This window comes from Ahaetulla prasina, chromosome 3, assembly GCF_028640845.1.
Source record: "Ahaetulla prasina isolate Xishuangbanna chromosome 3, ASM2864084v1, whole genome shotgun sequence".
Taxonomy (NCBI): domain Eukaryota; kingdom Metazoa; phylum Chordata; class Lepidosauria; order Squamata; family Colubridae; genus Ahaetulla; species Ahaetulla prasina.
Window position 1 is genome coordinate 66,907,040 of NC_080541.1, and position 12,736 is coordinate 66,919,775.

At 36.3% G+C, this 12,736-nt stretch overlaps 1 protein-coding gene across 2 annotated transcripts in view; it reads left to right on the forward strand.

Moving 5' to 3' along the window:
- The window catches only part of DOK6 (docking protein 6), a 205,984-nt gene that overhangs the window by 95,081 nt on the left and 98,167 nt on the right, over positions 1 to 12,736 (forward strand). For both annotated transcript variants that reach the window (XM_058178568.1, XM_058178567.1), the window contains exon 2: positions 104 to 211. In XM_058178568.1, the coding sequence (XP_058034551.1) occupies positions 104 to 211 (108 nt within the window). The remainder of the gene's footprint in view (positions 1 to 103; positions 212 to 12,736) is intronic.

The following is a 12,736-nucleotide window of genomic DNA, read 5'->3' on the forward strand; positions in this document are numbered from 1 at the left end:
GGGAAACCTTACAATATCAAAGTTCTGTTGTTATCATATTCAGAAGACTACAATATGAGTTTTCTAAGGATGGTAATTTTTCTTTTTTTGTTTGTGTATATAGATTTTCAGGAGATGCTGGCTGGTCTTCAAGAAAGCTTCAAGTAAAGGACCTCGAAGGCTAGAAAAATTTCCAGATGAGAAGGCAGCATATTTCAGAAATTTTCACAAGGTAAGTAGCAACTATATTAGGCAGAAAGCTAAACTACTTTTGACACATTTGAAGTGGAAGCAACATTACTTGATGCTGTTGATGTAGGCTCAGATAATGAAACATGACTGCCTTCTTTCTCATCCTTTCTGTAATGTGCCCAATTAATTAATGATCAAGTTTGTAATCTACACTAATTATCTGTAATTCAATATACAGTTTAAACACAAAATATCAGCCCATTTAAATATCTGAAGCCATTTTCTTAAGAGGTTAACAAAAAAATCTAAACACCTGCCTGGGACTGAAAGGATTTTGAGAAAATTCATGTATAAAAGTACCACAGTTTAGACGTTTGCTATACACTGTCTGCCATTCAGCAGATGGAAACTTTTCCTTCCATTTGTATATCATCAAAAGTACTGTAATTCATTCAATATTCTTTTAGCCTATGTTTGCTTAGAATTCTTTTAATATTCTTAAGGCTGAGCTCCAGTAATATATTATAGTGATTATGAGAAAAAAACAGCAAATATAATTTATATAGTATAGCAGCTCGATAGAATTGAATGGCTGCATATTTGAGAATGTCTTATAGTTAGCTTCCTATGAATTAAATATAATATAGTAGTGGAAGTTTAGATTATAACTTTTCTCTATTTCTATATTATAGTTTTTTCAGTGGTATGGTTCATGGAAACTGAAAGTTGCCTAGCAAAAACACTATCTGATCAACCATTTAGGACAGACTGGATAAAATGCCCTCTTAGAATGAAGTAAAGTTTTATAGTAACCACATAGAAGAAGCATTTTACCTCTACCTACTACTGCCTACAAACATACCGTATTTTTCGGACTATAAGACGCACCAGAGTATAAGACGCACCTTAGTTTTGGGGGAGGAAAATAAGATAAAAGTTGATTGGGGGTGGATCGGCCTTCCAGAATACCTCCTATCAGCTGTTCCCAGAGGTGAACTTTAGCAACAGGTGCATTGGTTGTGAGCTCTGCGCCTTGCTTTTTTTTCAGCCTCTGAAACCTCCATTTCAGAGGCTTTTTTTCAGCCTCTCAAAGGGAGGTTTCAGAGGCTTTTTTTAGCCTCTGAAACCTCCGTCTCAGAGGCTGGGTGGAGCTACATTCAGACTCTAAGATGCACCCAGATTTTCACCCTCTTTTGGGGGGTAAAAAGGTGGGTCTTATACTCCGAAAAATACGGTATATATTTTAATAAGTGTGCCAGAGTTTTAACAGAGAAAAATTAAGGATCTATATTTATGAACTACATTATCTTTACATTTTTGCTGAACTTTGGAAGTTATTTCCAATAAAAAGTTATACATTTTATAGATATTCAAAAATGCTATATTTTCTTTAGAAATTCAACTGCCATCTTCCTCCTCGAATAATTACCTACTGAACTTGAAGGACGGGACTGTTTTTGATAAGGGCATATATGTCACACAAATTAAAAAGTGGCTCTAGGAAGTTTATTAAATAGCATTGCTTAGGGCTTTATTTCAACCTCTCGCTTGAATTTTGAAAGTTGATAGAACTTCCTTAAACTCTTATAATGCTTGGCTTTCATTCAGGAAGAATATAGCTGAGATAAGATATTTAATCAAATCCCATTTTTAAAGGATTGCATAGACTTGTAACTATTGCCAAAAATTTGGTAGAACTTCTTTCAATTTTTTATAAAATATATTTCTTATTGTCTGGGACTACTGCTTGCTGGAGCTGAAAAAAAATCCAAATTAGCTTCAAGGACAAGTATGGGTACTATTATTAAATATGGTTCAAAGCTGGATCTTAATCTCAGCACAGTCAGTAGACATTTGTTAATTGTTACTTAAATTTATAAATTTAATCTATACTTCATATCCTGATTAAAAGGAGATGGTTGTTTCTCTAAGGATTTTATTGGTGTTTTTGTTAGGTAGTAAATAAATTAAAGTCATGTTTTATTGAACCTTGGGTCCTGGTTTTTAATGCCAGCAGATACATTTTTTTAAGATGAAGCACTGTTGCTGACAGCAATATCAAGCAATGCTGTTACGCACGGTTGGCAAAGATTTTATTCTGTGCCTAAGGCAGAAATAAAAATGCAGATCATTACCATGAAATATACGACAGATCTATTGTTTAGGACTTCTCCTGGCATTGTGCCCAGTATAGTCTACTCAGTTTGTTTAGTAGCTGGCAACTGTTCTGTACTTAGAGTCTTTCTTTGGTCACCTGCCACTGGTCTTTTTGCTAGGTCCTTCCTCCTGGAAATATATGGTAGGTCTTACAGGTAATCCTCAACTTACAACTATTTGTTTATGACTGTTTAGTGGCACTAAAAAAGTGACTTACAATCGGTCCTCATATTTATGACCATCACAGCATCCCCATAGTCAAGTGATAAAAATTTGGGCACTTGGCAACTGGCATGTATTTACGATAGCTTCAGTATCCTGAGCATGTAATCACCATTTGTGATCTTCCCAGCTGGCTTCTGACAAGCAAAAACCAGGAGGGAAGCCAGGCTCGCTTAATGACCTATGATTCACCTTACAATTGTAGTGATATGCTTAACAGCCATGGCAAAAAGGTCACAAAATCGGGCATGACTCACTTAACAATCTTCTTTACTTAGCAATGGAAATTCTGCTCTCAATTGTGGTCCTAAGAAGAGAACTACATGGACTCTCAGGGGCCTTTTTGAAGACTATACCACCTCACTTGGTCTGTTGTAGGGCCTTTTCAATGGCTGTTCTATTGCCTTTCCTGATCTCTTAAAAAGAAAGTTCAGCTTCAAATTGAAAGAAAACTCTACCCATGCCTTTTCTCCCTGTTTGGTTTTGCAGGAGCATCTTACATCTCTGTTACAGTCCCACGACTTTGCTATATAATTCTGTTTTTGTTTATGCAACTTCATCAGCATAAGAAGGTGGGATTGTTTAAAAGTAACAGAATTTTGGAGGAAGTTAACAAGATATTCCACTCCATTTGCAGCAAGATTCCTTTCTTTCATGCAATTCTAAGTCCTATACTCATAGAATCTATTCTTCTAATTTTTTCTTAAATTCCTTGAATGTTCTCACACTGACATTGTTAAAACAGAGTAGGGAAGTCATACAGAGCATGGCTTTTAGAATTTATTCAAACATTTTCCATCCTTTTAGTAACAGTCATCATCAGAGGTATTTGTATTGTCTTATATGTAACAAGGTTGTGATATGTCTGAAAATGAAGCTGCCACCAGTGTTCTGCACTGTGACTAGCAGCTACTTCTTCTTCTTGTTCTCCCCCTCCTCCTCCCCCTCCTCCTCCTCCTCTTCTTCTTCTTCTTCCTTCACCTCCTCCTCCTCCTCCTCCCTAACCCTACTCCTACTTATATTTTCAGACTTGAAACCTTCTTTTGCTAGCTTCTTTTCCCATATCAAGTCTTATGAAAAGGAAGGGAGGGAGAGAGGTCGAAATAGCAGGATAAAGAGTTAACTCTTTGTTTAATTGTACATTTAGAGAAGAAATGGAAGAAAAAAATTAGTTGAGTTTTTTAGGAAAAAGAAAGTAAGTCCTTGAATTTTCAGGTCTTAAATGGCAATGCCTAATTAGACTTGTCTGAACTCAGAAACTAAAAAAGGCAAATCCTGAGTAGAATTTGGTTGGAAGACTACCAGGAAATTAGAAGGCCAGGCTTAGAAACCAAAACAGGTACTGTAATATCAAAGCTCTTACATAGTATTGGCACAAAAATTGTTTTTGCAGCAGCAGATGTAACCTGTAGCTAACTTTGACTGATCTTAGAAACTAAGCAGAATTGGCCTGGTTGAATGGGGAACAACATAAGCATTCCATAATTTTTGGCTAAGCTGGAAAGTTGAAAAAAAATGCTGAAAAGAAGGCAGTAGAGTGCTGCCAAGAAATATGTATGGATATCGCTAGCAGAGGTTTAGGGCACCTTTATTTTTTCATACACTGTTCAAATTTTGAATGCCATGGTAATGCACAATCAATTGTAGTCAGTCTTTTTTTTAAAAAAATCCCAAGCATCTGTTCATTTAATATAACAGCGTTTTGGAGGATGGAAATTTTTTTTATCCAAGGATAACTAATAATAACAGCTCTTAAATCTGTTATTTTATTTTGTTTTTGTACAAAAAAAATTGTACAATTTTGCATTTGCATTCATTTACAAATAGAATAAGTTGCTAAAATGTATTGGTGTTGAAATAATTAGTGCACACATAATATATCTAAAATAAGTTTATTGCACTTGACAATTATATTAAAAAATCTCATTGCCCAACCAATATCATTCATTTAATTGGAAATCAGGTGAAAGTAGAAGCAATTTAAATTATTTTATTAAAAAAAATTAATGGCAATTTATAAGAAGTTGCCTCCAACAAAATGAAATTTAAATATATTGTGCACTGTGAATTCTTTCTATTGCATTCCTTAAATACCATACTTATTCTTATCCCGGAGAGACCTTGAGTGTTTTTATGGTGATTAATGTACCAGGAAGATAAGGAAGAATGCTTTGGAAGCATAAGAACGTAATTGAGTTTCTAAATGTCCCACGGTCCTGCAAAGGAATAGTGCATTAAGGAGGAATCTGATTTGTGATGTGTGCCATGTGTTCAATTAACGTAGCTTGAAAAATAATGGCAGTTGTATATATACATATGGCATGGTGGGTTTCTTCAGTCAACAAATTAGGAAGCCCACCACACCTCATAGAACTACCACATGCTACCGAGGTGCTCATCTGGATATTATATAGTATGAATAATATTTACCTTAGTACATTAGCATACTCGAACAAAACAACTGGAGTGATTTGATATTTTATAGGCTCTTTAACTCAAGCTGTCAGACTTCACATCAGGACAAGACTCAATTAATTTAGAATCTTTTTTTGTATGTAAAGATAAAACCACATACATAAAAGATGGAAGGCCCTTTCTAGTGCAAAAAATGGATAGCTGAAATGCTCCAAAATAAATTCTAGACCAGGCCTGTACATGCAGCCCACCAAACACCCTTGGGAAGAGCACAGACTTTTTAAAAAAAAAAATGTAATAAAATCGCCATCACTGCACTGAAAGTCATGTTGCCTACTGCCTTACTTACCATAACCACCCAATTTAACACTGTAGATGCTCCTCTGGTCACCAAATTGTTAATTACCCCACCAGCATTCCTTTGCAGTCCACAAAGATTTTAGATTTATCTATGTGGGCTTTTCCCCTTTACAAGTTGTGCAGGCCTGTTTTAGATTTTCCTCTTGCCTTTCTGAGTTAACCATTGGTCTCTCATTGACCAAGAGTTGACTTTGTAGGGAAACATATTATCATTTGATGTATATTTAACGTATGTTCTACATTTGTTTACAGATTATACAATATTGGTTTGCAATCCACATGGCGAGGTTTGGGGCAACCTACAATAGGCCACTGGGTGAGATCATCAGTGGCTTTGGGGTGAGATACCAACTGTACGCTGTATGCTGATGACACTCAGCTGTACTTTTCCACCCCGGGCCACCCCAGTGAAGCTGTCGAAGTGCTGTCCCGGTGTTTGGAAGCCGTACGGGTCTGGATGGGGAGGAACAGGCTCAAACTTAATCCCTCCAAGACGGAGTGGCTGTGGATGCCGGCATCTCGGTACAGTCTGTCGGGGGTGAGTCATTGGCCCCGATGGAGAAGGTACGCAACTTGGGCGTGCTCCTGGATGGTCGGTTGTCCTTTGAAGATCATTTGGCGACCGTCTCCAGGAGAGCTTTTTATCAGGTTCGCCTGATCCGCCAGTTGTGTCCCTTCCTGGACCGGGATGCCTTATGCACGGTCACTCATGCTCTCGTTACCTCTCGCCTGGACTACTGCAATGCTCTCTACATGGGGCTCCCCTTGAAGAGCACCTGGAGACTTCAGCTAGTCCAGAATGCGGCTGCGCGGGTTATTGAGGGAGCGGTTCGGAGCTCCCATGTAACACCTATCCTGCGCAGACTGCACTGGCTACCTGTTGTTTTCCGGGTGCACTTCAAGGTATTGGTTACCACCTTTAAAGTGCTCCATGGCTTAGGACTGGGTTATTTACGGGACCGTCTACTGCCGGCCTCGATCTCCCATTGCCCGGTGCGCTCCCACAGAGAGGGATTCCTCAGGGTGCCGTCAGCCAAACAGTGTCGACTGGCGGCCCCCAGGGGGAGGGCCTTCTCTGTGGGGGCTCCGACCCTGTGGAACGAACTTCCCCTCGGACTTCGACAACTACCAGACCTTAGGACCATTCACCGCGAACTTAAAACCTATTTATTTCGTATGGCTGGACTAGCTTGATTTTTTATCTTTAAATTTTAATTGACTTTTGATGGGTTTTTAAAATTTAAATTTTTGTAATTTTATGGGGGTGTATTTTATTTTAATATCTGGGCAAATTTAAATCAGTTTTTTAAGGGTTGTTTTTACTATTGTGTATGTTTGTATTTTATCTGCCTGTTCACCGCCCTGAGTCCTTCAGGAGAAGGGCGGTATACAAATTAAAATATTCTATTCTATTCTATTCTAATAGACAAAATGTATTTTTAAAATCATAAGGTTAAAAACAGAAAATCATAATTAACCAGAAATTCACGCACACAAAAAAACCATTAAAAATTACCAATAATTTACATGAAATAGAATTCATTATAATTACAGTAAAATGTAGTTAAACAACTTTCAAAGATACCAACATACAATTATAACAATAAGAGCAGATAAACAGTTGATTAGAAATACATTAAAATTAGTCATAGTACATTCTTACTTAGTATTTCTAAAAATGAATTTACAGGTTGAAAATCTCCCTGTCTCCTTGTTTCAAAATTACATTAAAATTACAGTCTGCTGTATTCATGATATTTTCCATCCTGTCAGGTCTATCGAGATTTTTGAAGCAATAACATGTATATTCAGTGTATTATAAATGCCACATGAGAAAAAACATAAGTTTTAAAACTATTGATGCCGATTTGAAAATGTTTTATCCTCAAGGGTTAAAGATAAGGAGAGGAATAGAACTGTAGATGATATTTTCTCATTATTAGTGAACAAACAGATTTTTATAGCAACATTGGTGACAGAGGAAAATGTTCTGACAGTTTTGTTTTATGGTATATTGCTTCAGTTTTACCTCTTTTTCATTAACATAACAGCTGGTGAAATCATTTTTCAATGCTATTTGGATAATTTTAATGTATTATTAAAATGGTGAATATTAGTCTTTAAATAGCAGTTAAACTGTACAGTGAGGTTTGATATATGAACACCTTTCTTATTCTCTCAGGTTTTTAGAAACCCTGCATAGCAGTCATACATTATGTTTTGGCTTTTCCACTGTGCTGTTGGCATAGAGAATGTAATTTTATTCTGCTGGCAGCCTTTATGGATTAGGCAGCAGTTCTGCAGTTCTGGCAGTGCTACTGGTATGTGTTTTGGGAAACAAAGTGAAATATCTTGGCTTGATGATACTGCCTTATTGCCTGATGAAGCTACCAATATGCATAATTTGCACTGATCAAGTAGATTGATTGTGTTGGCTGAAAGAGACAGTGTCATGCTTAAGTATGTTCTTAAGTAATATAAATAATGCAGTCTTTTAAAATGTGTTCTCCCCCCCAGCTTTGGATTCCATGTAGAATTGCAGATTCAAGTACATTTCTGTTCTTCCTTTATCAGAATGGTATTGCATAAATAAAGTGTAGGGTACTAAAAACATTTAAAATAATTAACAAAAATAAAATAAAAGTAAGGATTAACTTATTCATAATAATAATAATAATAATAATAATAATAATAATAATAATAATAATAATAATAATAATAATAATAATAATAATAATATTTTAATTTATAGACCGCCCTTCTCCCTAAGGACTCAGGGCGGTGAACAGCCAGTTAAAATACAAAGCAAACCCATACAATAATTAAAAACTACCCCTAAAAAACTTATTCAATTGGCAAAGCTAAAATACAATTACACCCTATAAAATCACTAAAATTTAAAAACCCAAATAAAACCATTTAAAAGTTTTTAAAAGTTAAGCCAGTCCAGCAAGATGAAACAAATAGGTTTTAAGTTCGCGGCAAAAGGTCCTAAGGTCGGGCAGTTGTCGGAGTCCAGGGGGAAGCTCATTCCACAGGGTAGGAGCCCCCACAGAGAAGGCCCTCCCCCTGGAGGGCTGACGGCACCCTGAGGAGACCCTCTCTGTGAGAACGCACCGGTCCTTGGGAGATTGAAGCCGGCAAATTATTTTATTTCTACAGTGCTAGACTACATCACAGAAGCAAAGAATTTGACACCTTAATGACTAATAGAGCTATAATGATATACTGTAAGCATTCATAAAGTTGACTCTACTTTTTGGAATGATGTTGAGTTTTAGGTATAAAAACTTGAGCAAAAAATGTCTTTAAGCTGCTATAAATCATCTGTTAAAATTCTTGTTGGTTAAGATCTCTGAGTTCTCCTATCAAGATATCCAGGAACCAAATCAACCGGATACTTACTGCTTTTAGTTTGAATTGAATTGTTTCTGAAATGACCATTTAGGAATGCTTCCATTCTTCAACCATATAGAAATATTTCATCAGTAGCTTTATTCAAAATTTAAATTTCTTTTTTTAAGGTGTGAAACACTGGTTTCATTCCCTCACCATCTTTTCCCATGTATCTGTTCAGAGTATAGATTTTCAGATGTACATATTTAATATTGTATTGTGATCACTAGATATTTTCTGTTAAATATGGAAAAGATTTTTTGCAGAGCTTGATAGTAAAGAAAATGCAAAAGTGTGTTTGGGACCTTAGGAACTAATATTTGAGTTTGTGTCTTTCCTCAAGAAAAATCTTATTAGTTTGAGACTTTAATTGCTTTTCACTTTTGTAATAATTAAGTGAAAGTGGCAATTAACTCTTTTAAATTTGTAGCTAAACCCAATCACTGTTATAGTGACAAGAAGTCATATAGTTGCTTCTCAGGATACATGTAGTGCTATTTATGTTGTGATTTGTATGTGTTGTTTTTATATTGTGATATGGTTTTGTATGTTGTGGATTTTAATGTTGTAAGTATTATATTCTGTGGGTTCCGTAATAATTGAGGCTCCACAGATGTTCACACATAGCGTTTATTTTTAACTCACAGAGACCAGCAACAACACAAGAACAGCGCGCCTGCTTTGACAGCCCTTTTATACTCGGCTGTCAAAGCGGGAGCCAATCAGAACAGAACAAGAAATCATCTCCACCACTAGGGGCCGCCACTGCCGGTGCAGGACATAACAGTAAGCCATCCAGAGTCATCTGTGTCTGAGTTGAGAGGCTATATAAATTTGTTTAATAATAATAAGAGTAAATCATATGCTCAGCTTGTGCAAGATTACACAAACTGATTATAAACAAGAATACAATATAGTTACCAAAATGATTCACTGGAACATCTGTAAAAAATATCATGTACCAGTAATGAAAAATTGTTGGCAACATAGAGTTGACAAAGTAGTTGAAAATGAGCAGGCTAAAATATTGTGGCATTTCTGAACATAAACTGCTAATAACTTGGCTCATAACACCCCAGATATAACTGTGGTTGAAAAGAAGAAAGTGATGTGGCAATATCAGAGATAGTAGAATAGGAGACAAAGAATTGGAGACAATAACAAAGTATGAGGATTGAAAGTCAAAACTGAAAGATCCCATTGGTTCTTAGTGCACTGGGTGACAACGTAGAAAATCAGTGCCTTGACAAAATTCCATCTCTCAATTGCAAAAGGCCACACTGTTCATATATGCACATATTCTAGGTCAACATCCTAGTTTCTTAAAAAACTCTTAAGTTTCTTAAAAAACTTTAAAAAAGCTGCATGAAGACCAGCTAAAGAACTTACAGCTATGACTTTACATTGTTGTGAGCAGGGAATAATAAAAATAGTAATGATATCATCATCAGTGATAGGTGCATTGTGTGCAACCCATAACAATTGGAGTACCACTTAAACACCCTTAACATTAACAAAATTACCATCAGTCAATTGCAAAAGGCGATTTTACTCAGAACAATTTATATTCTGCAACAATATCTTTAACAAAATATTTGCCTATCTACTGTATTTTTCAGACTATAAGATGCATCTGACTATAAAAGGCACCTAAATTTAGAAGAAAATTTCAATGAAAAAAAGTTTTGGGCCTCCGCAAGCTCCATTTTCAGGCCTTTTCTAGCCTTTTTTTGGCCCATTTTCAAGGCTTTTTTCTGCCCATTTTCTAGGCTTTTTTCAGCCCATTTTTGAGTATTTTTTCAGCCCGTTTTGTCGGCTCATTTTTGAGGTTTTTTTCAGCCCATTTTTGAAGCTTTTTTTTTTTTTCAAAAAAATATTGGCCAAAAAAAGCCTCGAAAATGGGCCAAAAAAGTCTTCAAAATGGGCCAAAAAAATCCAAAAAAGGGCCTAAAAAAGCTGAAAAAAACAGGCTGAAAAAAGCTTCAAAAATGAGCTGAAAAAAGCCTCAAAAACGAGCCAAAAAGCCTCAAAAATAGGCTGAAAAAAACCCTGAAAATGGGCCTGAAAAGACCGCAAAAAGGCCCAAAAATGGCACGTGCAGAGGCAAAAAAATGGCTGGCGGGTGAACAGGACTTCAGCAATATTCAGTCTATAAGATACACAGACATTTTCACCCCCTTTTGGGAGACAAAAAATTACGTCTTGCAGTCCAAAAATTCCGGTAGGTCCTTTGAAAGAACTCTATAGGTGGACAAAAATTCCAGATCCATTCTAAACATATGGCTAGCTGTGTGATGAACCATAATATCAGTAATCATATCTCATATATTCTTATGCATATTCATTTATATTTCAATTTGAATAAGGCATAGCATGAAATGCATTTAAATTAAATTGAATTGCATGCATTCATAGGTACTATATGGATTACAATAATGAAAAACTTCCAACTTAATATTGTTTCATATTCTTGCTTCAATAGGAGATCTTTTCCATTCTTTGCCAAGTTAGATGTTTGGCTCTATGGTTTTAGAATAACTTTAATTTCACACATTTCTGCCATTTTATAAAATGTAAAGCAAAATGCAAAGGCTTGTTTCATCACCCTAATTTATAAATACATGAACCAAGTATCAACCAGAAAAATGATTCAGAACAAAATGGCAGCATTGTGTTTATGATGTACAGGAATATGTAGAAATATTTAAATATGCTCCATTTCAAAAACAATTTTCATTAGGAAAAAGTAAGCATTATTTTGACTTCAAGATGCATATATAGTGGGCCTTGTTAGTTAGTCAAGTTAGTTGGAAAACAATTATAACAGACCATATTTGAACTATTAAAAATGTAGGTCCTGCAATTAAAATAGCTACTGCGTGAGGGTTGAAATTTTTCCAGAGAAAGTAAACCATTTAAACAGGTTGAATTTCATAGTTGTACACCAGACTGTTCATATTGAAGACATTTGTAGAAATGTTTTGCAGCATCCTAGGGGCACAAAAGAGAAGATGATGGGCATGGCAGCATAATTGAATTCCTATCCCCTCTATGCCACATCAACACACTTACCAAAGGGGGAGGGAAAAAGAACAATTACACCTTGCTTCCCCTGCAGACACTGTTGAATAAATCAGTAGTTTTCATAACACACCATGGTGTTTGTCTATAAAATATTTACAATCAAGGCTGAACAATTAAGTTGCCAAGTTACACATGTCAGTTATTTCCAAACAAAAATTGAAACTATATTTTTTGCCATTAAAAATGTATCTCACATTTTTAAACTAGCCTCACATAAAATCCTAAATTCAAATGGCTTGGAAAATTCTTAAATATTTTGGACATTTCAAGAGTGTATAAAAACTTGCTTCAGAGAAGAGATGAACCTTCCTCCCCAATTCTGTTTCCATTGAGATCTGATTGGTAAAAAAAAAAAAAAAGCCATTTAACCCTGCGTTTATACTTAACCACTTCTACTATTTTTTTTGAAAAAGGCACAGTTCAGAGACTATATGAGTAAAATATGAGTACAAAAACACTCCCAATTCTACTAGACCCATGATGGCAAACCTATGGCACGCATGCCAGAAGTGGCACGCAGTGCCCTTCCTAATGGCACACAAGCCATCGCCCCAGTTCAGCCCCTCTGCACATGCACGTGTACCTCCCATTGGCCAGCTGATCTTTGGATCCCTGCTGTGCATACATGGGGGGGCAGGGCACATGCAGGGATGCATGCACATGCGCAGGGTGGGGAATGTGTGGAGGCAGGGCGCATGTGGGGGCATGTGTGCAGGGGCAGGGTGCATGTGGGAGTCGGTGCACACATGCGTGGGGGCTGGGCACATGTAGGGGGCCACGCATGCATTGCATTTTGGGGGTTTGGCCGTGTGCTTTAGGCACTTGGTCCGGAAAACATTAGTCATCACTGTACTAGACTATCCATGAAACAAAGGTTTATCAATTTACCTGTACTGTTGTTGTCTTCTAAATTCTATTTAATAGTTGTTTA